The sequence below is a fragment of the Macaca mulatta genome, chromosome 16, assembly GCF_049350105.2.
Source record: "Macaca mulatta isolate MMU2019108-1 chromosome 16, T2T-MMU8v2.0, whole genome shotgun sequence".
NCBI classification, from domain to species: Eukaryota; Metazoa; Chordata; class Mammalia; order Primates; family Cercopithecidae; genus Macaca; species Macaca mulatta.
Genome location: NC_133421.1, coordinates 64,245,023 through 64,272,191, shown reverse-complemented (window position 1 = coordinate 64,272,191; position 27,169 = coordinate 64,245,023). Strand labels below are relative to the sequence as shown.

General features: G+C 45.9%; 1 protein-coding gene across 1 annotated transcript; it reads left to right on the top strand.

Moving 5' to 3' along the window:
• The first annotated feature begins 406 nt into the window (after nt 1-406).
• Nucleotides 407-14,982, top strand: GSDMB (gasdermin B). Its single transcript, XM_077971509.1, is given in 12 exon segments — nt 407-525; nt 2,335-2,496; nt 2,499-2,573; nt 6,826-6,997; nt 9,694-9,862; nt 10,572-10,646; nt 11,366-11,414; nt 12,599-12,625; nt 13,306-13,466; nt 13,592-13,730; nt 14,087-14,157; nt 14,619-14,982. Coding segments are annotated over 11 exon segments (1,248 nt in total). The 5' UTR covers nt 407-525; nt 2,335-2,339; the 3' UTR covers nt 14,772-14,982.
• The last annotated feature ends 12,187 nt before the right edge of the window (nt 14,983-27,169 follow it).

Sequence of the window (27,169 nt, the reverse complement as noted above, 5' to 3'; positions counted from 1 at the left end):
CTCCTTACAGGCCCACCCTGTTCACTCCAGGTGTTAGCTGCTATTGTCCCGGGTCTTCAGTGTTGACCATCGCATGGCATTTGGGCAGCTGGTTCTGCTGGGTTACAGTCCTCATGTCCCTGGCACAGACATAGCCATTGCCTGCTGGCGCTTGATACCTACTCATGTTCCATTTCTCTATTCCAAACACACTGAATTGCATGGCCCAGGGCGCCGTGGTGTGCACCATTGTCTGGCCCAAACTCACCTAGAATACATATCAGGATCTCCTATGCACTGCTTGGGTCCAAGAAGAAGAGGTTCTGACCTTATCTGCCTCCAGCTTAGTTATAACATGGCTTATCTAAAGGCTTGGGAGGTGAGGCACCCAGCCCTACCCACCCGTCCAGGAAGTTCCACACCTGGACAACTTTCAATTTCATTATTTTAGCTTCCTGAGATTCAGAGGCCAGGAACTGTGCAGAGATCTGCAGCGGGGATTCTCACAACTTCCATTTCTGGTGAACAGCTGAGGTCAGAGAGGAGGTGGGTACCACTTGAGATGGGCCTGTGGTTCCCGGGCACTGTCTTTCCAGACACCTGGAATTCCCAGGGTGGTGGTGAATTGAGAGTCAACCACCATGATGGGGGCAGAGACAGAGAAGGAAGCAGTGAGTGGATAAGTGCCTGGAACAGGCAGAAGGGATGTAGGGGAAGGTGACCAAAGGTAGGATGGGGAAGTGGATCCCAGGAAGCTTTTGCTTCTTCTGAGGCCAACTTACCACCACCTCATTGGGAAATTGTTGGTAGGGAGGCACCCATCCAACTGCCTTGCAGAATACAGCAAGGCAGGGAGCTCAAGAATCAGAGCCAAGGGAAGAAACGACCAGTTGAGGTTAGTAATGTGAAGTCTGGCAATCGTGCCCCTCATCCGTCTCTGGTTCCTCTGTTCGTCAACGTTGGCGCTAATCTGGCTGGGGCGTGGTGGGCCTGCCTTTCCATCCCTCAGGCTCCTTGGAACAAGGGGGCAACTCTGCAGAGGGAGATGTAGAAAATGGGTCTCACTTTCCCTGTTTGGGACAGTAGCTGCTACTTTTTTCCTCCAGATGGGTTTCATGAGGGGCAGAGGAGAATCTGGGATCTGTGATGTTTAGCCCTCTTTACTGAGTCATGGCTGCCTCACCTTCTAGAAGTAAGGCAGGCAAATCATTCCAGGTAGTGGTTGTCCTGAAACCTTTGGTTCTTCCCTGACCTCATGTCATGTGTGTCTGTGTGAAGAAAGTCCACCAAACAGGCTTTGTGTGAGCAACCAGGCTGTTTATTTCGCCTGGGTGCAGGTGCTCTGAGTCCGAAAAAGGAGTCAGCAAAGGGTGGTGGGATTATCATTAGTTCTTACTGGCTTGGGATAGGCTTACAAAGTACATTCTCAAGGGCAGGAGAATATTACAAAGTACCTTCTTAAGGGCAGGAGAATATTACAAAGTACCTTCTTAAGGGCAGGAGAATATTACAAAGTACCTTCTTAAGGGCAGGGGAGACTATATCATATCAGGGTGGGGCAGGAACAAATCACAATGGTGGAGTATCATCAGTTAAGGCTATTTTCACTTCTTTTGTGGATCTTCAGTTGTGATACCCTACCTTGTTTTAACCTGAATTGACTCTCCCTTAGCTGAGAGAGCCAGACAAACTCCATTTTGGCTCTTTCACTTGCTGCCCCTTACCCACCCCCCTTCCTCAAGGACTTAACTTGTGCAAGCTGACTCCCAGCACATCCAAGAATGCAGTTAACTGATAAGATACCGTGGCAAGCTATATCCGCAGTTCCCAGGAATTCATCTGGTTGATAGTACCCTAAGCCCCCACATTTGTGTCCGGTTGATGGTACCCAAAGCCCTCATGTCTATCACCTTGTGATAGATTTAAAGCCCCTGCACCTGGAACTGTTTGTTTTTCCATAACCATTTGTCTTTTTAAACTTTTTTTGCCTGTTTTACTTCTGTAAGATTGCTTCAGTGAGGCTCCCCCTCCCCTTTCTACACCAAAGGATAAAAGAAAATCTAGCCCCTTCTTCGGGGCCGAGAAAATTTTGAGTGCTAGCCGTCTCTCGGTCGCCGGCAATAAAGGACTCCTGAATGAGTCTCGTAGTGTGGCATTTCTCTACAACTCTCTTGGTTACAACACAGTTGCTTCAGGCCGTCTGGATGTATATGTGCAGGTCACAGGGAATATGATGGCTTAGCTTGGGCTCAGAGGCCTGACACCTCAGGCTGCCAAATGTGGAAGATTTAAATACTTGAACCAATACCCTCCTTCCAAAAACTGAAATTGGCTTCTATTTCCGAGTCAGTCCAGGTGCAATGTTCAGCATATTTGAGGAAATCACAAGAATTGTAGTTAAGGAGATGGATGCTGGAGGGGATATGATTGCTGTTAGAAGCCTCATTGATGCTGATAGATTCCACTGCTTCCATCTGGTGGAGGAGAAGAGAACTGTCTTTGGATGCCGGCACTACACGATGGCCTCACCCTGATGGACATTCTGGACACAGATGGGGACAAGCGGTTAGATGAACTGGATTCTGGGCTCCAAGGTCAGTATAAGGTAGATGACAGGTGGCCAGCCAGGAGGCCTTGACCATTTGTATTCCTTCTCTTTCTCAATTCACCATTGTTATCAACCAAATCAACCAATCAACGAAACTGTGGAATTTGTTTGTACACATCCACACACCTTAATTTAAGAAATGCACGGAAGAGCTGCATGGTGGGAGGAGAATGGGAGAAGTGGAGATTTATTTCCATTGGAAACCATTCCTAAATGGTCTTTCTTTCCCATTTTTCCCTTGTAAAACAATCTGCTTTTAATTTAGCAGAGCTCTTCTCGTGTGTTTATCATTGAAGTGGATAAGTAAGTGAGGGCAGTTTGCTTACTGGTTAAGAAAGGATGCAGGCTTTAGGGCTGGAAGCACCTGGTTTCAAAGCCTGGCTCTGCCTCTTATCAGCTGGGTGACCTTTGGACAAGTTGTTGTATTGCTCTAAGTTTCAGTTTCCTCATGTGTCAACTCTAGAGGACTGTTGTAAGAATCAAATGAGGGCCGGGCACGGTGGCTCACTCCTGTAATCCCAGCACTTTGGGAGGCCGAGGTGGGCGGATCATGAGGTCAGAAGATCAAGACCATCCTGTCTAACACGGTGAAACCCCATTTCTACTAAAAAATATATATAAAAAATTAGCCAGGCATGGTGGCACGTGCCTGTAGTCCCAGCTACTCAGGAGGCTGAGGCAGGAGAATTGCTTGAACTCAGGAGGCTCAGGTTGCAGTGAACCGAGATCATGCCACTGCACTCCAGCCTGGGCGACAGAGCAAGACTCTGTCTCAAAAAAAAAAAAAAAAAAAAAAAAAAAAGCATCAAATTAGAACAAATTATGTGAATCATTTATCACAGTCTGCCACAAAAGGAGCACTTAATAAAAGTTAGCTCCCATCATCTGGTGGTCATGGTGGTGATTCTTACTATCCTTTCATGTTCCCTGGCTGTCAAGACTGAAAGGGGAGTTGCTGATGAGCAGAAATCCCTAAGATATTGGGGGAATTTATGGAAGAGTCAATTATTCCATCCCCCTGCCTCTGATCTCAGTTATTCCTGGGGTACTTGGGTTTCAGAAGCCCCTGGGTTTAAGTGTCAAACTCTCACTTGGAGCCCACGCTGGAATATGGTGAGGAGTTCATTATATTTCACAATGTGAAAAAATATTTCATAATATGAAAAATGGCAAGGAGTTCATAGCTCAGACCTCTCTGATACAGTCTGTTTCTTTTTATGAGGTCTCATGCCAAGAGATGAGCTCTAACAGCCCTGAGCAGTTTTAGAGTATTACAATGTGCCAGGAAGTACTTTAAGTGACCGAGAGCGGTACCCAGATTACTTCGAGGTGGTGGGCCTTTCCACAAGTGGAGTTTCGTTGAGCAAGCAAGGGACTTTTGGAGAAATTTCAGATTCGCATTTTTCAAAGACTGAGTCAATGCTCTGAAAAGTAAACTGCCAAGAGCCAATTTGCTAAAAGCCAGCTCTCAAAAAAAAAAAAAAAAAAAAAAAAAAAAAAAAAATCACTTTGCCAAATGATCAATTCACTGAAAATGGAAAAATACTCTAACCCACAACTAGGATGTTTTGCCACAATAATATTACTCCTCAGGGACAGGGCAAAGTGTAAGTCTGGAAAAAAAAAATTGACTAAGTCAGTCAACTTCCTTTAAGGAAAAGCTCATCTGTGTGCATACAAAATTCGGAGGCAGAGATGAAACCAAACTTAAAAAAGAAAATCCTTAAAATAATGGGAATTGGTAATTTGAATTGATTTTTTAGCTTGGTCTGCTCCCTATTTAAATGGGTTATTTTGTAACTATGTAATGCTGATGGTGCAGTTAAAGTGTGCATAGGGCTGGGCACGTGGCTCACGCCTGTAATTCCAGCACTGTGGGAGACGAGGCAGGTGGATCACTTGAGGTCAGGAGTTCAAGTCCAGCCTGGCCAACATGGCGAAACCCTGTCTCTACTAAAAATACAAAAATTAGCTGGGCACAATGGCACATGCCTGTAATCCCAGCACTTTGGGAGGTCGAGGTGGGCAGATCACTTGATGTCAGGAGTTTGAGACCAGCCTGGCCAACATGGCAAAACGCTGTCTTTACTAAAAATACAAAAATTAGCTGGGTGTGGTGTCGCATGCCTGTAATTCCAGCTACTCGGGAGGCTGAGGCAGGAGAATTGCTTGAACCTGGGAGGCGGAGGTTGCAGTGAGCCATGATTATGCCACTGCACTCCAGCCTGGCGACAAAGCAAGAGACTCCGTCTCAAAAAGAAAAAAAAGTGTGCATAGAATTTTTTGTTTGTTACTAAAGTCCATAGGATTTTTTGTTTGTTGTTAAAGTCCATACTTTATTCATATTAACTTTTTTTTTTTTTTTTTTTTGAGATGGAGTGTCGCTCTGTTGCCTAGGCTGCAGTGCAGTGGCGCAATCTCGGCTCACTGCAACCTCTGCCTCTAGGTTCAAGTGGTTCTTCTGCCTCAGCCTCCTGAGTAGCTGGGATTACAGGCGCACGCCACCACACCCGGCTAATTTTTTGTATTTTTAGTAGAGACAGCGTTTCGCCATGTGGCCAGGCTGGTCTTGAACTCCTGACCTCAGGTGATCCGCCCGCCTTGGCCTCCCAAAGTGCTGGGATTATAGGCATAAGCCACCGCACCCAGCCCATGTTATCTTAGTTTTGACCTAGTGTCCTTTTTTTATTGCAGAATCCCATCCAGGATCCCACATTACATTTAGTTGTCATGTCTCCTTAGGCTCCTCTTGGCTGTGACAGTTTCTCAGACTTTGCCTGTTTGGGATAATCTTGGCAGTTTTGAGCAGTACTGGTCAGGGATAGTGTAGAATGTCCCTCTGTTGGAATTTGATGTTTTTTTCATGGTTAGACTGGGTTCTGGGTCTCAGGGAGGAAGACCACAGAGGTAAAGTACCATTCCTATTACATCACATCAGGGGTATGTACTATCAACATGACCTATCACTGTTGATGTTGACCTTGATCACCTGGCTGAGGTAATGTTTGTCAGGTTTCTCTACCAGAAGTTACTCTTTTTCCTCTTCTTCATATAGTACTCTTTGTGCACATCGTTTTTCTTTTTCTTTTTCTCTCTGATATTTTTCTTTTCTTTTACACTGCTCAAGACGCAAATGGTCCCTAAGACATTTGTGTCTCGTGTACACACAAATAGTGATTTCAGGCACTGTTTCCAATTCTGTCACATTTCCACCAGTTCCAAAATGGATTGATTTGTCTTTGGAAATCCAGTCCTGCCTCCAAAACCTAGCAATGGGAGCTCTTCCTCCCCTGTAAGTTCCCATCTGGGAGGTTGGAGACAAAGGCACGCAGCCCCTTCAGCATGCCCACATATCATCCACGAACCCTGGGGCGGCAACTGACTCAGAACCAAGGCCCTTATTAGTGCCTGATCAATCAGGGCAGAGTCCATGCATGTGGGTGACTTTCCAGGGTTGCCTCACTTTATACTTGTGTGGTTCATACAAACAACAGCAACATAACTGCTTTTTTTTTTTTTTTTTTTTTTTTTTGAGATGGAGTCTGGCTGTCGCCCAGGCTGGAGTGTAGTGACTTGATCTTGGCTCACTGCAACCTTCGCCTCCGCCTCCCAGGTTCAAGCGATTCTCCTGCCTCGGCCTCCCAAGTAGCTAGAATTACAGGCACGTGCCACCACCCCCGACTAATTTGGTAGAGATGGAGTTTCACCATGTTGGCCAGGTTGGTCTTGAACTCCTGACCTCAAAGTGCTGGGATTACAGGCATGAGCCACCGCGCCTGGCCCTAATTTTTGTATTTTTTAGTAGAGACGGGGTTTCACCATATCAGCCAGGTTAGTCTCAAACTCCTGACCTCAAGTGATCTGCCTGCCACAGCCTCTCAAAGTTCTGGGTTTACAGGCGTGAGCCACTGCGCCTGGCCTTAATTTCCCTAAATATAGGAAATAAACATTAGTAATATTCTCCTACTGTAGATGAAGAAACAAAGAGGTTAAGTGACTTACCCAAGGTCGTGTGGTAAGAAGGTGGAGGAGTGGGCTCCATTCTGGGATCCTGTGACCCCAGGTAACTGAGCTTCTGGTGAGAACAGATTTCCTGGACAGCCGCAGCTGGAGCGCTCCCTCAGAAGGGAGGGGGGTGGTGGCATGGAGCCCAGGATGGGGCTGCCCCAAGGAGGGTTTTTTGGAGAGAGATCTTTTGGGGGTCCGCGCCAGAGTGACCTTTACCATTCTCTTTCCAGGTCAAAAGGCTGAGTTTCAAATTCTGGATAATGTAGACTCAAAGGGAAAGTTGATAGTGAAATTGCCCCAAAAAATAACAATTTCAGGCAGCTTCTAGGGCTCCCACGATCAGAAAATCGAGATATCTGAGAACTGGATATCCCAGCAGTATCTGGATACCCTTGAGAACAGGTGAGGTTGGAGTTGGGCAGCAGGGAAGGAGGGGAAGAAGCCCATCTCGGGCACCAAGGGATTCAAGGGTGGCGGACCTGCTCTTTTATTTATTTTTATTTTTATTTTCCCTGCTTTTCATTAGCTTTGTGGGGGACTGGCTCTCTAGGGCAGCCTCTCACTCTCTACTTCCAGGATTACTCCAGCCTGCCCTTTACACAAGCATGCCTTCCTCTTCTCTGCCTCCAGAAAACCTTCTCATTTACCCAGGAGCAGCCTCCAGGAAGCCTTCTGATGCCCCCAGTTCACTCATATCCCTGCTGTTCCCCAGGATGGTTAATTCCTCTGACTTGGACAAACCTGGTGTTTTTTTTTTTTTTTTTTGAGACGGAGTCTCGCTCTGTCGACCAGGCTAGAGTGCAATGGTGCGATCTCGGCTCACTGCAACCTCCGCCTCCAAACCTGGTGGTTTAAGAGGCACTCTCCTTTGCTCTCCTCTGCTTTCCTGCACTGAGCTGACCACATCAGTATTTTGTGCTTGTTTGCCTCTGCCTTGTGGGCAAGCCAGTGGCTTCCATGTTCGTCTTTCCCACTGGACTGGAAGCAACTTGTGACAAGGGACTGACTTTACTAACCTTTCTGTATTGACTCCAAGCACATAGCAGGTACTGAGTGAAAGAGAGCTGAAGTGAAGCACAATGAAAGCAAAGCAACCCTTGGAGGACATTTCCTGCATGGAGTGCAGCCACCCCACCCCAGCAGGGTGGCACCAATCAAATGCCACAGAGGTGCTGGTAGCTGGTGGGCAGGTGCTTCCAATTCAAGAGGACATCACTAGCCATGCCCTCAACAATAGTTCTGTGGTTGTTTTCCTCAGCTGGGATTGTTGGAGATTGAGGAGTAGCTCAGGGGAAGGTGCCCCGCAGTTTTCCTGGCCTTGCTCTCCTTGAGTGGAGTGGGAGCAGGTGCCTTTTTCCTTTTCCTTTTCTTTTCTTTTTTTTTTTTTGAGATGGAGTTTCACTTTTGTTGCCCAGGCTGGAGTGCAATGGCCCATTTTTGGCTCACTGCAACCTTTGCCTCCTGGATTCAAGAGATTCTTCTGCCTCAACCTCCCGAGGAGCTGGGACTACAGGTGTCCGCCACCATGCCTGGCTAATTTTTGTGTTTTTAGTAGGGACAGGGTTTCATTCACCACGTTGGCCAGGCTGGTCTCGAGCTCCTGACCTCAGGTGATCCACCTGCCTTGGCCTCCCAAAGTGCTGGGATTACAGGTGTGAGCCACTCCGCCCAGGCCCCCTCTTTTTTTATTAATAAATTAAAAACAAAGGCTTACAATAAAACTTTACTGGTCCTTTGAATTACCCCTCCCTACCACAGTAGGGAGGGCCCTCGGAATTTTTCTGAGAGAGCTCAGTGTTTTCTTTTCTTTTCTTTTTTTTTTTTTTGAGACGGAGTCTCACTGTGTCGCCCAGGCTGGAGTGCAGTGGCCGGATCTCAGCTCACTGCAAGCTCCCCTTCCTGGGTTTACGCCATTCTCCTGCCTCAGCCTCCCGAGTAGCTGGGACTACCGGCGCCCACCACCTCACCCGGCTAGTTTTTTGTATTTTTTTAGTAGAGATGGGGTTTCACCGTGTTAGCCAGGATGGTCTCGATCTCCTGACCTCGTGATCCGCCCGTCTCGGCCTCCCAAAGTGCTGGGATTACAGGCTTGAGCCACTGCAACCGGCCTCAGTGTTTTCTATTATAGAATGCTTGTTTGTCAGGTGAGGGTATTGGTATCTATATGTGGGGTGGGGGCACTGGATAGGTAGGGGAAGGTCATTGGAGGCAGGGACCCATGTCTTCCTCGAGGGCCTTTTGATTGCAAATAGAAACTCCATCAGACATTTTAGGTCATAACATGAGTTTCCTCCAGCGGGAATGGAATCAGATGCTTCATGAGCCTAAGGGCAGGTGGTGCAGCTGGCTCCAGGGACTGGTGCAAGGAACTGGAGGCCCTCGTCAGAGAAGAGGGTGTCTTGGGCTTCACAGATGCCTATCTCAGTGTCATGGGAAGGGCACTCCCTTTGGATTTACACTGACCAGGGTTTGAATCCCAGCTCTACACTTACTATCTGTGTGGCCTTGGACCATTCACAACCTGTCACTAAGCCTCAGTATCTTTATGTGGAAAGTGGATGTAATTCTGCCTACCGTCACAGGATTGTGAAGATTAAGTGGAAAAGTGTGTCTCACAGCTGGCACATTGTAATCCTCCATAAATGCTAGTGAATACTTGCCCCACTTTGTTTGTATTTATTTATTTACTTATTTATTTTGAGATGGAGTCTTTCTTTGTTGCCCAGCCTGCAGTGCAACGGTGCAGCCTTGGCTCATTGCAACCTCTGCCTCCCGGGTTCAAGTGATTCTCCTGTCTCAGCCTCCTGAGTAGCTGGGATTACAGATGTGTGCCTGGTGATCCACTCACCTCAGCCTCCCAAAATGCTGGGATTACAGGCGAGAGCCACCATACCCGGCCTCTCGCCCTACTTTGTACCCCACCCCTACCTCCACCCCAAGGTGGGTAAAGTGAACTGCGATGGAGTGCTGTGTTCCTTGGTTTTCCAGTCTCAGAAGCGATTAATCTTAAATGGGAGCTGGCTCACGGAGAGGGAGAAGAGTCAGTGGGAGGTAAGACCCTGAGATCCTCAACTCTGATCTCTCTCTACTGTCTCCAGGAAGCTGAAGAGGGAACTACCCTTTTCATTCCGATCAATTAATAGGAGAGAAAACCTGTATCTGGTGACAGAAACTCTGGAGATGGTAAAGAAAGAAACCCTGAAAAGCGACCGGCAATATAAATTTGGAAACGAGATTTTTCAGAGTCATCTCAGCTATGAACACAAGGTTAGGATCCTGGGAGGCAGGAACTGTGACGGTCAGCGTTGGCCCACGCACCGCAGGTCAAGGCAATGCCAGCCCTAGACTCTTCCTTCACTCCTCTCCTAGCAGCCCTGCTGCTCTTGGCCACATTGCCCCAAGAAAGGGTGAGTGGCATTGCCCAGTCCCTCCCTTGTTACTCTCTAGCGATGCCCTCTTTTCATTTTCATTTTCTTTCTTTCTTTTTTTTTTTTTAAATAGACATGAGGTCTTGCTATGTTGTCCAGGCTGTCTCAAACTCCTGGGCTCAAGCAATCCACCCACCTCGGCCTCCCAAAGTGCTGGGATTACAGGTGTGAGCCCTGCGCCCAGCCTTCATTTTCGTTGTACATTTCCCATGGTTCATCATTACACAAGTGTATTTTTGCTTGTTTGTCTGTCTCCTTTCTAGGAGGCAGGAGGACAGGAGCCATGGTGCCTAGAACAAAGCAACTCCTCAGTAAACATTTGTTGAATGAACAGTGGCAACAGGATGAGTTTTGGCATCAGACGTGGGTTCAAATTTCAGCTCTGCCACTGTTTTTAGCTGTGAGACGGACTCACCTGCTGACCCCTCAGAGCCTCAGTTTTCTCGTCTATAAAATGGGGATACAAATGACTGCCTCACAGGATTGTTTGGGAAATCAGGCAAGATAATGCACCTGGGGATCTGTCAATGTGAGCTCCTTTTTCCTAGGGCCAAAGGGAAGTGACCATCCTCCCAAATTGGGTCCTGAGCTATCGAGTAAAGCAGCTTGTCTTCCCCAACAAAGGAGACGATGAATAAGCAAAGGCTGATGGGGAACAGGATGGGGAAACCTAAACACACCAGTGAGGTGGGGGGTGGGATTCAACCAGACTCTGTCAGCCTAGGGTGGGTGGCTGGTGAGCTTGGAGGTTGTGGAGGGGTCCAGGGAAAAGGGTTGATTCAGCACTAGGAAGGACTGAGGCTCCATGCTGTGGCCTGGGGACCTGGACCTGCTGACTCAGGGTTTGCCTGAACATGACATAAGAGTCGTTAACTCCTCTCCCAGTCTCTAAAGAGAATAATTGTCTTTTTTGGCTGGGCATGGTGGCTCACGCCTGTAATCCCAGCACTTTGGGAGGCCAAGGTGGGCGGATCACCTGAGGTCAGGAGTTTGAGACCAACCTGGCCAAAGTGGTGAAACCCTGTCTCTATGAAATATATAAATATTAGCCAGGTGTGGTGGCGTGTGCCTGTAATCCCAGCTACTTGGGAGGCTGAGGCAGGAGAATTGCTTGAACCTGGGAGGCAGAGGTTGCAGTGAGCCGTGATCTCACCATTGCACTTCAGCCTAGGCAACAAGAGCAAAACTCTATCTCAAAAAAAAAAAAAAAAAAAAAGAACAGTTGTCTTTTTTTTTTTTTTTATTGGAGGCTGGTGTGGGGATTGAGAGGGTCTGGAGAAAGGGAACTTACAGAGTGAGAACTGGTCTCTCCAATAACTTGTTTTTTCCCTCCCTTTTTGGTGCTTGTTTCGATATTTGTTTGAGGGACAAAACAAAATCCTTTCCAGAAGGTGAGTGAGCTGCTGGGTTTCCTGTTCATCATTTCAGAATGGGCAAGAACACTATTTTAAAAAATGAAATTATAGAGTGGTTAGGTCCAAGGATGTGGTAGGATGCACCCACAGGTGGGAACCATGGCAAACGCAGGAGAAAAATTAGCCTGTTGGAGAAGAGTCTGGATTGTACGTTGGACTAGGGTTTCCAGGCTGCTCCTAGGACAACTTTGTGCTGGCAGTCAGCTGGATCCTGAGCTTACAGCCCTCCCTGAAGGCTTTTTGGCCTAGGAAGCACAATTAAATGACTTGGCCAGTTCCAGCATGACAGCACTGGCTGTGAAAAGGGTCCTGGACTGGAGTCAGGCAGTCTCAGGGTCTAGTCCCATCCTGCCACTCACTAGCTCTACAGCCTCTCAAGTCACAGTTTTCCTGACTTTATTTTAGTTTAATTTAATTTTTTGAGACAGAGTCTTGCTCTGTCACCCAGGCTAGAGTACAGTGGTGTGATCTCGGCTCACTGCAACCTCTACCTCCTGGGTTCAAGCAATTCTCCTGCCTCAGCCTCCCAAGTAGCTGGGATTACAGGTGCCCACCACCATGCCCAGCTAAGTTTTTTTTTAATTTTATTTTTATTTTTAGTAAAGACAGTGTTTCACTATATGTTGGCCAGGCTGATCTCAAACTCCTGACCTCAAGTGATCCACCCACTGCGGCCTCCCAAAGTGCTGGGATTACATGCGTGAGCCACCGTGCCTGCCCTTTCCTGACTTTGAAATAAAGGAGTGAGACTAGAAGGTCCCTGTGATTCTGAATTGTGTGGCTTCCTCTGGAATTTCTAGGTTTTCCCCTTGATGCCAGCGGGGTTGTACTGCCTAAGAGAGGTTGGAAAGGGATAGAGAAGTCTGACCCAAATTTGCAGAGCGACTGAGGGTATGCTGCCCCCTTTCTGGGCCTTGGCTTCTTCCTCAGTCATCTAGGCACGGTCCTATGACTGCCTGTTTTTGAGGATATGGGAGGGGTCTGCAAATACAGTGCTTTCCCATTGACACACACTGATGAGGATGCAGGCTCCCTGGTACCAGCCGTCACCCGTGAGGGCTCAGATTGCAAGCATGAAAACTTCCATCACTGGGAAGAGAAGTCTGCAGGGGACTGGAGGTGATCTAAAGATTCTGAAATAACTCTTCCTCTCTCTGCAGAGAAGGATGGTGCTTCATCCTGTTTAGGTAAGGGTGATAGCCAAGTGTGTTCAGGGTGGCTGCACCAACCCACCCTGAGTGGCTCAAGACTGCTGCTCAGGTGGGGTCAGCGGAGTAGGTATGAAGGAGGGGCACTGCCTAGCAGGTTTCAACTTTAGTCTGGAGGCTGAGTCTGTCTCCTCTAAACGCAGTGGTTCTCATTGGTTATACCCTGAAATCACACGGGGGAACTTTAAAACTAGTGGCGACTGAGTCCCATCTCCAGAAACTCTGACTTAATTGTGGGGGTATGGCCTGGACCTCAGGATTCGGAGTAACTCCTCGGGTGATTCTCATGCAGTCAAGGTTGAGAACCACTGCTTCAACTTTCTCCAAATCCTAATTACTTCCAGTGTGGCCTGAGGACTGCACTTGGAATGGCAAGGACCAAATAACCAAGTTTTTGTTTTTTCCGGGAGGTGGAGAAGAATTTGGGATTGGGACTAGACTGGGGGTGAGCTGGGGAGATGGAAGACGGAAGTGGGGTCAGTGGGAGGCAATGATGGTAGGTATCTCGGAAGAAGGATGCTTAATTTTAACACGGAAAGATTGGAAGAAGGGAAGATACAAAGAGGTGGTCTCCAGAAGCCAGGCAGACAAATAACAGAGCCTCAGAAATAAAGCCTTTTGGGCTGGGTGGCCCAGGTTCTCAACTGCTGCCTCTACAGGAAAGTCTTTGGGTTCGGAGGATTCCAGAAACATGAAGGAGAAGTTGGAGAACATGGAAAGTGTCCTCCAGGAACTGACGGAGGACAAGAGGAAAGATGTGCTAAACTTCCTCACTAAGTGCCTCGGCAGGGAGGAGCTTTGGCAGGATCCAGAGCAAAAAGTAAGAGCCCCTAAGAAAGCACTGGGGCAGAGAGAGAGAGGAGCCAGAGGGGAGGGCAGTTGGCACAGTGAGGATGGTCTGCTCTGGTGAGACTGGTGCTCATCTCCCACAACTCCTGGCCCTAGATATCTGAGGTCCTGATTTTCGGGGAGCTGCAGATGGAGGACCCAGTCAATCCTCTCCTAAGCAGCCTTTTTAATGCTGCTGGGATCTTGGTAGGAGCACGCGCAGAGGCCATTCTGGACTTCCTGGATGCCTTGCTAGGTGAGGAAGGGTCTCGCTGTAGGCTGGGGTGGAGGAAGTGTGAGCAGAGAGGCCTGTGGGAAGTCACATCTTGGGAGGAGGGGCTGCACGTTGCTCTTCACAGTTCACAGGGGGGTACCCCTTCATGTCCCTCAGGCCAGGCATTGAGAGGCTGGTTCCTCATCTATGACCTCCTGCAGGCCGAGAGGGAAGCAGGAGTCGCAGCAGAGGCCTGTTTGGAGCAACTCTCATCTAGCACTCCCAGAGGCTCTCTGGAACCTTTTGATGATGCATGTTCTGGGTGTGATCAGCCACTGAGGCCCTGTCCCACCATGTATCTCTCCTTTTTGCCAACCACTCTCTTTCTTTACCCCCAGAGCTGTCTGAGGAGCAGCATCTTGTGGCTGAGGCCCTGGAGAAGTGGACTCTTCCTCTGTTGAAGGACCAGGTGAGACAGCCTGGGCTGAGGGCCAGGGTCATAGTGGAAGGGAATGCCCATATGCTCAAGGGACCCAGAAGTCCCAGGGTACAGCCCCTTCTTATTCCATGGTTTTCTGCCAGCTCACATCCATGCAGCTGGTTTGTAACAATTCTCTGGACACAGAGTTGCCAGGACAATTTGTAATGGGTTCTTTAGGCTCTGTTGTTTATCTATGGGCAAGAGAGGGGTGTAAATTGGTTAGTCTCAGGATAGCAGCTGGTGTGATCTTGAGTTCCAGTGCAGATTGACTAGCAGAGCCTGCCACTATGTTGAGAGAGTATGAAGCTCCCCGGGCTCTGCAGGAAAGAGTGCCATGATGGATTATTACGTCTGCCTGTCGGCTCAGCAGTAAGGAGTGTGACCAAATATTTGCCATTTCTGGTATATCGTTATTCCTAGCTTTTACAATCTGGTGGGTTTCCTTGCAGGTGAAACCTATCATGGAGCAGAACTGGGATGAGCTGGCCAGCAGTCCTCATGACATGGACTGTGACCCTGAGGCACGAATTCCCTGTGCGCTGTATGTTGTTGTCTCTGTCCTGCTGGAGCTGGCTGAGGGGCCTACCTCCGTCTCTTCCTAACCACAAAAACCCTTTCTCCCCACAAGCCTCTGGGTTCTCCCTTCACCGGTCTGTCCTCACCGCCATCGTCACTACCATCCTGTTACCAGTGGGACCTCTTTAAAACAAGCAGCCAACCATTCTTTGATGTATCCCATTCACTCCGTGTTAACGTCCAAAATCAGCCTGGATTTTATGCTTCTAATTAAAAGTGGCAGGTTGTGCCTGTTAATTTTGTCTCTTGAAGCCTCACTAAATGACAGTAAAGCAATAGAAAAGCTTTGTATAAACCTACAAGGATGAAAAGAATGCAGCAGCAGATAAAAAACTTTAACACATCTTTGGAAGCTAGAAAGCAATGAAAGGAGTGCAGGCTGGGAGGTGTAGGACTGGGAGTAGACAGGAGATTGCTGTTTTTATCATCAGCCTTTTATTTATTTATTTATTTATTTATTATTTTTGAGACAGAGTTTTGCTCTTGTTGCCCAGGCTGGAGTACAATGGCGTGATCTCGGCTCACTACAACCTCTGCCTCCTGGGTTCAAGCGATTCTTCTGCCTCAGTCTCCAGAATAGCTGGGATTACAGGTGCCCACCACCATGCCCGGCTAATTTTTGTATTTTTAGTAGAGATGGTGTTTCACCCTTGTTGGCCAGGCTGGTCTCGAACTCCTGAGCTCCAGTGATCTGCCCCCATTGGCCTCCCAAAGTGGTGGGATTACAGCTGTGAGCCACCGCACTTGGCCAGCCTTTTAGTTCTATTTGATATTTTTAAAGAAACTGTAATTAAAAGTTAAAGAAATATATGCTTGTTATAAACCATTCAAACATTTCCCAAATATAAATGAGCAGGTGAAGTTACTCTGTGACCTACCCTTTCTTTGTAGAGACCCAGAGAGGTAAGTGAAATATCAGAACATTAAAGTAATTTTGCCCCAGGTGAGGGGGATTGATAATTGGCAAATCCAGGCAAAGTAAGTTTGGGTTTGGCTAGCCTCCTGGACTGATGGCTCCAGAAGCCAAGGCCAAGGGCCTATCCACATTTGGGAGTCTAGTAAAAGGAAACCTTCCCTACCGTATTAGACTAATCTCAAACGGCTACACTGTAAGGGTTAGGGTGAATTAGCAGTAAACTTACTGTTCTTACTGCACCCCCAGGGGACTGCGGGGAAGACTTTCTTGATACTGAGTGAGGAAAAGGTTAGCAAAAGGAAAGGAAAAAAAATTCTGTGAAAACCACAGCCCAGTCTTTTCTCAGAACTTAGCTTCTATTTGTATCCTCTGAGAATTCCAGAGAATCTCAAATTGTGAACTTGGTTTTTGGGGGTCTTGGATTGAATGGACCCCCAGATGCCTGTCAGAACCAAACACAAATTATCTCTGGAGGAATTAATCTCCCACAAATATATATATTTGAGACATGGTCATGCTGTGTCACCCAGGTTGGAGTGCAGTGGAGCAATCACAGCTTACTACAGCCTCCACTTCCCAGGCTCCCTCCTCAGCCTCTTGAGTAGCTGGGACTACAGGTGTGCACCACCATGCCTGGCTAATTTTTAAATTTTTTTTTTGTAGAGATGGCGTCTCCCTGTGTTGCCCAGGCCGGTCTTGAATTTCTGGGTTCAAGTGATCCTCCTGCTTTGGCCTCCCAAAGTGTTGGGATTACAGGTGTAAGTCACTGTGCTTGGTTGGCTAAGGCACATACGTTTTCCTTTTGAGAGATGTGGTATTGCTCTGTTGCCCAGGCTAGAGTGCAGAGGTGCAATCATGGCTCACTACAGCCTCTACCTCCTGGGCTCAAGTGATCCTCCCACCTCAGCCCCCTGAGTAGCTGGGACCATAAGTACGCACCACCATGCCCCATCTAATTTTTTATTTTTTGTAGAGATGGAGTCTCACCATGTTGCCAGGGCCTTACTATGTTGCCAGGGCTGGTGTTGAACTCTCAGGCTCAACTGATCCTCCCTTCTCAGCCTCCCGAAGTGTTGGAATTATGGGAATAAGCCACTATGCCGGCTTAAGGCACACACTTTCAAGTAACTCAAAAGTCAAGGGAGAAATCCTAATGGAAGTTCTAAGATTTTTTTTCTGCTTAATGATAATAAAAATATACATATCAAACTTGTGGAATTAAGCTAAAGACTTTTTTTAAGAGAAAATATATGTATCACCTTAATTGTTTATGTTAGCAAAAAAAAAAAAAAGCTAAAAAAATCGAAGAGCTAAGTATTCATGTCAAAAAGCTACCAAAGAAAACTCCAAAACAAACCCAACAACAAGCCCCTCCTTTCCCCTCCAAAAAAGCCCCAGCAAAATATATCCAGGAAAAAGAGAAGAAAAAGCACACGAATTGATAAGAAGCAAAAACATGAAGAGGATCAATAAAGACAGACATTGGACCTTTGAAATGACTCACAAATCTCTGACAAGAGTAATATTTTATTTATTTATTTGTTTGTTTGTTTGCTTGTTTATTTATTTTGTTTTTGAGACGGAGTCTCTGTCTCCCAGGCTGGAGTGCAGTGGTGCGATCTTGGCTCACTGCAACCTTCACTGCCTGGGTTCAAACAATTCTCTTGCCTCAGCCTCTTGAGTAGCTGGGACTACAGGTGCACACCACCACGCCTGGTTAATTTTTGTATTTTTTAGTAGAGACAGAGTTTCGCCATGTTGGCCAGGCTGGTCTTGAACTCCTGACTTCAGGTAATCCGCCCACCTCGGCCTCCCAAAGTGCTGGGATTACAGGTGTGAGCCACTGCGCCCAGCTTGACAAGAGTGATAAAAAGAGAGAGGGAGCAAATATCATCAGTTTTAGGAGTGAAAAGGGAACAGTTCTAAAGATGCTACAGGCATTTAAAAGACAAGAGGATATTAGAAATGACTTTATGCCAATAAATTTGAAATTTTAGGTGAAATGGGTGTTATCCTAAAAAAATAAAATTTCCCAAAATTGACCCAGGAAAAAAATAGAAAACATGAATAATCCTCTAAGAACAAAGAATACTCTATCAAGAACAAAATATTGGCCAAGCATGGTGACTCACACCTGTAATCCTAGCACTTTGGGAGACTGAGGTGGGTGGATCACTTGAGATCAGGAATTCGAGACCAATCTGGGCAACATGGTGAAGCCCGTGTCTACTAAAAATGCAAAAATTAACTGGGCATGATGGCGTATGCCTGTAATCCCAGCTACTTAGGAGGCTGGGGCATGAGAATTGCTTGAATCTGGGAGACAGAGGTTGCAGTGAGCCGAGATCATGACACTGCACTCCAGCCTGGGCGACAGAGTGAGACTCTTTCTCAAAAACAAACAAAATATTCCCACAAAGAAAATTCCAAGCCCAGATGGTTTCTTCAGTTATACAATTAAGTATTTAAGAATAAGTAATTCTAATTTCACACAAACTTTTTCAGAGACATTTTCCAATTCATCCATAACACTAGCAAAACTTACCAAGAACAATAAGAGAAAGGAAGATGCAGACCAGTCTCATTTATGAGCTTAGATGAAAAAACAGCAAAACAAATCAGCAAACCAAATCACCTTAGAAACAGAATAATATAAACTGGATTTATCTGGGATTTCAAGGTTGGTTTAACATTGAAAAATTAATTTATCACACAATTTAAGAAGAAAAATGACAGGATCATTTCAATAAAGACAAAAATGCATCTGACAAAATTCAATATCCATTCATGATTAAAATTCCTAGAAAACTAGGAACAGGGCCAGGTGCAGTGGCTCACAGCTGTAATCCCAGCACTTTGGGAGGCCAAGATGGGCGGATCACTTGACATCAGGGGTTCAAGATCAGCCCGGCCAACATGGTGAAACCCCATCTCTACAAAAATACAAAAATTAGCCGGTCTTGGTGGCGGGTTCCTGTAATCCCAGCTACTTGGGAGGCTGAGGTGGGGGAATTGTTTGAACTCGGGAGGTGGAGGTTGCAGTGAGCCAAGATCATGCCATTGCACTCCAGCCTAGGGGACAGAGCCAGACTCCGTCTCGAAAAAAAAAAAAAGAAAAAAGAAAACTAGGAACAGGATGAAATTTCTTTAATCTGATAAGAGTATGTACAAAATATATATAGTAAATATCATATTTAATAGTAAAGTGTTAAAAGCTTTCTCTCTGAAATCAGAAATAAGACAAGGATATTCACTATCACTGTCTATTTGACATTGTACAGAAGATCTAGCAAATGCAGTTAAACAAGAAAAAGCAACAAAATATGTAAGAATTGTAAAATATTGCATTACTTACAGATGATCTAATATATACATTGAAAATCCAGAAGATTTACAGATAAATTATGAAATTAATAATTTAACAATTTTCTAAAATCAATATGTGGACCAATCGTAATTCTATATATACCACTAACAAATACAAAATGAAATTTGAAAAATACAATGGTAGTAGCACCAAAAATATGAAATATTTAGGAAAATGTTGAACTGAAGTTCTGAAAGAGTTGAAATACATTGTTATAAAATCTTACTGAGGCTGGGCGTGGTGGCTCACACCTGTAATCCCAACACTTTGGGAGGCTGAGGTGGGCAGATCACTTGAGGTTGGGAGTTCAAGACCAGCCTGACCAACATGGAGAAACCCTGTCTATACTAAAAATACAGAATTAGCTGGGCGTGGTGGCGCACACCTGTAATCTCAGCTACTCCAGAGGCTGAGGCAGGAGAATCACTTGAACCCGGGAGGCAGAGGTTGTGGTGAGCCAAGATCACGCCATTGCACTCTAGCCTGGTGACAGATCGAGACTCTGTTTCAAAAAAAAAAAAAACTTACTAAGAGAACTTAGAAAAGACTTAAACAAAAGAAGAGATACTACATTGAAGGATTAGGAGACACAATATTGTAAAAATGTTAATTCTTCTCAGATTGATTTATGGATTCAGTACAATCCCAATAAAAATCCCAACAGTTAAGTAAATGAGTGTGTTTGTTTGTGTGTGTTTATGTAGGTGTGTAATTTAATAAGCTGATTCTAAAATGCAAAGGGGCAAAAACAGCTATGAGGCTCTTGAAGAAGAATAAGGTGGAAAGACTTGTTCTACCAGATCCAAGACTGATTATGAAAGCTGTAATATTTCAGTGTGGCACTGGAACAGGGATAGACAAAAGCAGAATGAAAGAGAGATCTCAGAAATAGATCCCCATGTAAAAATGGACATTTGATATATGAGAAAAGTGTCACTGAAGATTAGTGAAGAAAGGCTAGACTTTTCAATAAACGGCGCCAAGACAACTGGATAAACTTGTAGATAAAAAATGAAATTTGGCTGGGCATGGTGGCTCACACCTGTAATTCCAGCATTTTGGGAGGCTGAAGTAGGAGGTTAATTTGAGCCAGAAGTTTGAGGTTACAGTGAGCTGTGGTTGTGCCACTGCACTCCAGCCTGGGTGACAGAGTGAAACTCTGTCTCTAAAAGGAAAAAAAAAAAAAATGAGTCAGCTGTGGTGGCTCACGCCTGTAATCCCAATACTTTGGGAGGTCGGGGTGGGCAGATCACCTGAGGTCAGGAGTTCGAAACCAGCCTGGCTAACGTGGTGAAACTCCGTCTCTACTAAAAATACAAAAATTAGCTGGGTGTGGTGGCAGGCGCCTGTAATCCTGGCTACTCAGGAGGCTGAGCCAGGAGAATCGCTTGAACCTGGGAGGTGAAGGTTGCAGTGAGCCGAGATCATGCCATTGCACTCCAGCCTGGGCGACAGGTCGAGGCTCCATCTCAAAAGAAAAGGATCCCTATTACACAGTATACATAAAAATTAAATTCCAGATGGGTTACAGATCTAAATGTGAAAGGTAAAATGATAATTATATTAACATTAAAAACTTCTGTTCATCAACATATATCATAAAGAGGGTAAAAAGCCCACGGAGTGGGAGAAGATATTTAAAACACATGCAACTTACAAAGGGCTAGTATCCAGAATGTACAAGGAACTAATACAAATCAATAATAAAAAGATGACCCATTAGAAAAATAGACAAAATATGGCCGGGCGCGGTGGCTCAAGCCTGTAATCCCAGCACTTTGGGAGGCCGAGATGGGCGGATCATGAGGTCAGGAGATCGAGACCATCCTGGCGAACATGGTGAAACCCCGTCTCTACTAAAAAATACAAAAAAAAACTAGCCGGGCGAGGTGGCGGGCGCCTGTAGTCCCAGCTACTCGGGAGGCTGAGGCAGGAGAATGGCGGGAACCTGGGAGGCAGAGCTTGCAGTGAGCTGAGATCCGGCCACTGCACTCCAGCCCGGGCAACAGAGCGAGACTCCGTCTCAAAAAAAAAAAAAAAAAAAAAAATAGACAAAATATTTGAATGGCGCTTTCCATAAAGGAAAAGCCAAATGGCTAACAAATGTATAAACTGATGCTTGACCCCATTACTAATCAGGGAAATACAAATTAAAACCACTAGGCAATAACATTATTCCCTCACCAGATTGGTAACATCTAAAATCTGACAATATCAAGTGTTGGTGAGCACCTGGACAAATGGGAACTTTCATACACTACTTCTAGGAATGTAAACTAGTACAGCCACTTTGAATAACAGTTTGGCATTACAAATCAAAGATTTGCCTACCCTGTGATCCAGAAATTCAACGTTGAGGTATAGACCCTAGAGAAACGTATGCACGTGTCGATCAGTGAGATACACTCATAAGAAAGTTCTTTAGTAGAATGTCGTTAACAGCCAAAAACTGGAAACAACTTGAATATTCATCAACAATAGAATATGGATAAACAAACTAAGGTATATTCATACAATGGAATACTATACAGAAATTGATATAAACGAACTAAAGCTACACAAGATTAATCTTTGGAAAGAAAGTACAAAAGAATATATTCAATATTATTATCTCCACATAACATTCAAAAAAGTAACCATATTGTTTAGGGATCTACACTTTGGTGGTAAAATTCCAAGAAAGGTAAGGAAATAACTATTATGAAATCATCCTTTTTGGTGGAAAAGTGATATGATTAGGAGAATCATATCTGAAAGGGGTGGAGCATGTGAAAGGGGTGAGTTTCAAGAATGCTAACAATATTTTATTTCTTCACCTGGGTGGCAGGTAGCTCAGGAGTTTATTTGATAATTATTCATTAAGCTACAGTTTTATGTTAAATATACTTTTCTGTATCCATGATGTACTTCACAATATAAAAGGTGAAAAAACAAGAGAATGGTGATGCTTACTGTTCTCTTTGAAGTTTTTGTGTGTGTTGTGGCAGTGTAAACCCCTTCTCCATCTGCTTTCTGAAATCTTTTCTCAAGTCTATCACCCATATCTCCAAGGGACAGAGTCCTAAGCTGCCATCTAGGTTACAGTGGCATCTAATGAAACAGTACAGTACTGTGCTGTACTGACAAAAGGGATGAGAAAATGGTCTTTGTCAAAGATGTACTGTACTAGAAAATGATAGAGCCAGGGCCCGGCATGGTGGCTCACGCCTGTAATCCCAGCTCTTTGGGAGGCTGAGGCAGGTGGATCACTTCAGGCCAGGAGTTCAAGACCAGCCTGGGCAACATGATGACATGATGAAACCCCATCTCTACTAAAAACACAAGACTTAGCCAGGTGTGGTGGTGCACACCTGTAGTCCTAGCTTCTCAGAGGCAGGAGGCTAAGGCAGGAGAATCGCTTGAACCGGGGGGATGGAGGCTGCAGGGAACCGAGATCACGCCACTGCACTCTGCCTGAGTGATAGAGCAAGACCCTGTCTCCAAAAAAAAAAAAAAAAAAAAAAAGAAAGAAAGAAAATGATGGAGCCAGGACCAGAATCAGAAAGTCAGGGTCCTTCCATTTATGTTACAGATGTCTTCCTCACTTGCTTTCTGTCACCCAGGGTAGACATGCTTTGGGAGATGCTTTAAAAACCACTGGGGCCAGGCGTGGTGGCTCATGCCTGTAATCCCAGCACTTTGGGAGGCCGAGGCAGGCAGATCTTGAGGTCAGGAGATTGAGGCCAGCCTGGCCAACACAGTGAAACCCCATCTCTACTACAAATACAAAAAGTAACTGGGCGTGGTGGTGTGCACCTGTAATCCCAGCTGTTTGGGAGGCTGAGGCAGGAGCATTGCTTGAACCAGGGAGTCAGATATTGCAGTGAGCCGAGATCGCGCCACAGCACTCCAGCCTGGCGACAGAGCGAGACTCCATTTCAAAAACAAAACAAAACTAAACTAAACTAAAACATTGGATAGTAGGCTCAAACAAAGCTGGGCCATAAGGAAAGAAAAGGGAGGCACATGTACATATCTCCAGCTTCAATTTAGTCTTTCCTCTCCATTTAAAATTTGGTTGACTTCCTTCTAAGTGAGCCACACTCCAGGAAACCCCAGAAATAAGGTAGGGTCCAGGAATCTAAATTGGAGCTGTTCAGTCAAAGCTGTGCGAACTACATCTGCAGAAAAAGGACTTCAAGCTCATTTGGACTGAAGTGTGCTTCCTCTGCTCTCTGCACTGCATGCAAAACCTCAATGGTTGGTGTTAAAAACCTACTTTTGGCTGGCCGCGGTGGCTCATGCCTGTAATCCCAGCACTTTGGGAAGCCGAGGTGGGCAATCAAGAGGTCAGGAGATTGAGACCATCCTGGCTAACATGGTGAAAATTGTTTGGGTGAGGGAGAAGGGACAAGATGGAGGAAGGTGAACAAGAGGGCATAATCCATGTTGCTTCCTGGTTCTTCCTCACCAACTTTCCCGTGCGTGGGAAAATGCAGCCTGTCCCGGGAAGATGCAGATCAACCGAGCATGCGCCAGGTGATGTCAGTCCGAAGAGATCGAAACTTACCCGGCGACGCCTATGGAGACGCCCCTATCACGCCCTTATCCCGCCCACTGCCCTCCCCCTTCCAGTACCAATGCATAAAAGTCTGCCACTGGCAGGAGCCAGCGTGACTTCTTCCGCCCCCGCATTCGTGGACCAGGGAACCTCACCCGAGAGCGCCGGCGTGACTTCCCTGGCCCCCCACACCTGAGGACCAGAGAATCTCGCCCAAGAGTGTGTGCATATTTGCAATAAAATACTGCCACTTTCTTATGTACTTTGGCCTCATGTTTAATTATTTAGCTCTCCTAAATTAAATTAAATTAAACAAAACAAAAATCTGTCTCTACTAAAAATATTCTAAAAAATTAGCTGGGCGTGGTGGCTAGTGCCTATAATCCCAGCGACTCGGGAGGCTGAGCCAGGAGAATCACTTGAATTAGGGAGTCGGAGGTTGCAGTGAACCGAGATCGTGTCACTGCACTCCAGCTTGGTGACAAAGAGAGATTCCATCTCAAAAAAAAAAAAAAAGCTACTTTTAAATTTTTTAAATTTGTTGCTTCCTGTTTCCTTATCTTGTTTTCCAAACAGCTTCATTGCTCTTTATTTGCTTCTAGATTCTGATACCAGATATCAATGTGTCATTACCCTGGGATGATCCAAAGTGATAGCATAGCATCTGTTTATCAAACTCCACCTCACAGCTGACCCCATTGCAAGCAGTCTTTGTAACATGAGATCACTCTGGAACTGTACTTTCTTCTTTTTATTATTTTATTTTATTTTTTTGAGATGGAGTCTTACTCTGTCACCCAGGCTGGAGTGCAGTGGCACTAAGGGAGGAGACCACCCTTCATATCGTTTTATGCCCAATTTCTGCCTCCAAAGAAAGAAGAAGTAAAAACTAAAAGGCAGACAGCCTGGTGCCGCACCCTGGGCCTGGTAAAGATCGACCCCTGACCTAGTTGGTTCTGTTTTCTATAGATCACAGACATCGTATAGAAATACACTGTGAAAATCCCTATCTTGTTTTGTTCCGATCTAATTACCAGTGCACACAGCCCCCAGTCACGTACCCCCTGCTTGCTCAATCAATCAGGACCCTCTCACATGCACCCCCTTAGAGTTGTGAGCCCTTAAAAGGGACAGGGGGCCGGGCACGGTGGCTCACGCCTGTAATCCCAGCACTTTGGGAGGCCGAGACGGGCGGATCACGAGGTCAGGAGATCGAGACCATCCTGGCTAACACGGTGAAACCCCGTCTCTACTAAAAAATACAAAAAACTAGCCGGGCGAGGTGGTGGGCGCCTATAGTCCCAGCTACTCGGGAGGCTGAGGCAGGAGAATGGCGTGAACCCGGGAGGCGGAGCTTGCAGTGAGCTGAGATCCGGCCACTGCACTCCAGCCTGGGCGACAGAGCAAGACTCCGTCTCAAAAAAAAAAAAAAAAAAAAAAAAGGGACAGGAATTGCTTACTCCGGGAGCTCGGCTCTTGAGACAGAAGTCTTGCTGATGCCCCCGGCCAAATAAACCCCTTCCTTCTTTATTCCAGTGTCTGAGGAGTTTTATCTGCAGCTCGTCCTGCTACAGTGCAATCTGGGCTCACTGCAACCTTCGCCTCCTGGGTTCAAGCGATTCTCCTGCCTCAACCTCCCGAGTAGCTGGGATTACAAGCTCCTGCCACCATGCCTGGCTATCTTTTAAATTTTTTTTATTATTTTTTAATTTTTGGTTTTTAGTAGAGGCGGGGTTTCATCTTGTTGGCCAGGCTGGTCTTGAACTCCTAACCTCAAATGCTCCATCCACCTCAGCCTCCCAAAGTGCTGGGATTGTAGGCATGAGCCACCATGCGCGGCCTGGAACTTTACTTTTACATCAACCATGTTCCTACAACTGCAGGGCCTTCAGACCTACAAAACTCCTTCTTGTGCCATAGCTGTCTAAAGCTATATTACCTCCTGGCAGCTACAATTCTCTGACTTAAGGAGAAACACAAGTGTTCTTTCTTTGACTATTTAGTGTTCAATTCTGAGTAATGGATGACTGGTGAAATAAGCAGCTTGCTACAGTGAGACCCAGAATTTCCACTCTAGGCCACTGACATCTGCACAAACCTGGCAGTGATATAAACGTTTTCCCCCATTTATAACGTTAAAAATATTTTTTCTTGAGATCAGGTTTTGGTTTTGACTGTCAAGCTTTCCACTCACAGAGCTAAAGGTAATCACACTAATCTGACAGTTTATCTATGCTCTTCCTTCTAAGGGACTGAAGAAGCTTATGAAACACAAAAGGAGGAAGGAGGCAGGAGGGACCCTGAAGCACATTTATCAGATGCATGGGTATGGGTTGTGGGGTAAGGAAAGCTTGCCGAAGGGGAACACAGCTCAGATGCAAATAAAGCAGCAATTTAAAGAGTAAAAGGAAACTGGAGGATGAAAAACAAAAGATAGAAGGAGAAAACAGCTTCCTGGTTTAGGAAAAAGAGAAATTCATGAACTCGACAGCAGTGCCTACATTCTGTGGGATTTTCTAAGGAGAGGGGAAGAAAAGTCAAAGCAGAATAACATCAGACAGAGGCTAGGCGCGGTGTGGCTCACGCCTGTAATCCCAGCACTTTGGGAGGCCAAGGTGGGCAGATCACCTAAGGTCAGGAGTTTGAGACCAGCCTGGCCAACACGGCGAAATCCCATCTCTATTAAAAATACAAAATATAGCCATATGTGGGGGCAGGCACCTGTAATCCCAGTTACTTGGGAGGCTGAGGCAGGAGAATCACTTGAACCCGGGAGGCGGAGGTTGCAGTGAGCCGAGATCGCGCCACAGTACTCCAGCCTGGATGACAGAGCGAGACTCCATCTTAAAAAAAAATAAAAAATAAAAAGAATAACATCAGACAGGAGCAGGTGGCAATCTCTCGGAATGCAACACCATCAGTAGTTCACCCTTTGACCTACACTGTAAGTTTTCCCTCAAGGGTTGGTTAAATTTTGTATTTGGTTGTATCTTATTTACCTAACAGCCACTTCCCATTAAACTGCTTTGTTTCAGGAGCTCATGTGAAATGTTAGAAATAATTACTGGTGTTTAAGATAAAACTTACCATGAAAGACAGAATAGTTAGTAATGAAGACAGCCTAGGTACTGGAGATATCCAATGACAGGTCTACCACATACCAGCTGTGTGACTTTGGGCAAATTACTTCCCTATTATGCCTCCGTTTTGATGTGTATCACATGTGAATAATAAGAGTATCTGCCTCCTATGATGAACGTGAGGACTACTGAATACATCAGAAACACTCTGTGAAGTTCCTGGCGTGTAGTACTATATGTACGTGTGTTTGTTATAATGTGAGAGTACATGCAGCTTTTCCTTTTGAACTCTGTAGGCACGTCTCTTTTTTTTTTTGAGACGGAGTTTCACTCTTGTTGCCCAAGTTCAATGAGTGATCTCAGCTCGCTGCAATCTCCATCTCCCAGGTTCAAGTGATTCTCTTGCCTCAGCCTCTTGAGTAGCTAGGATTACAGGTGCCTGCCACCAGACCCAGCTTTTTTTTTTTTTTTTTTTGTATTTTTAGTAGAAACAGGGTTTCACCATGTTAGCTAGGCTGGTG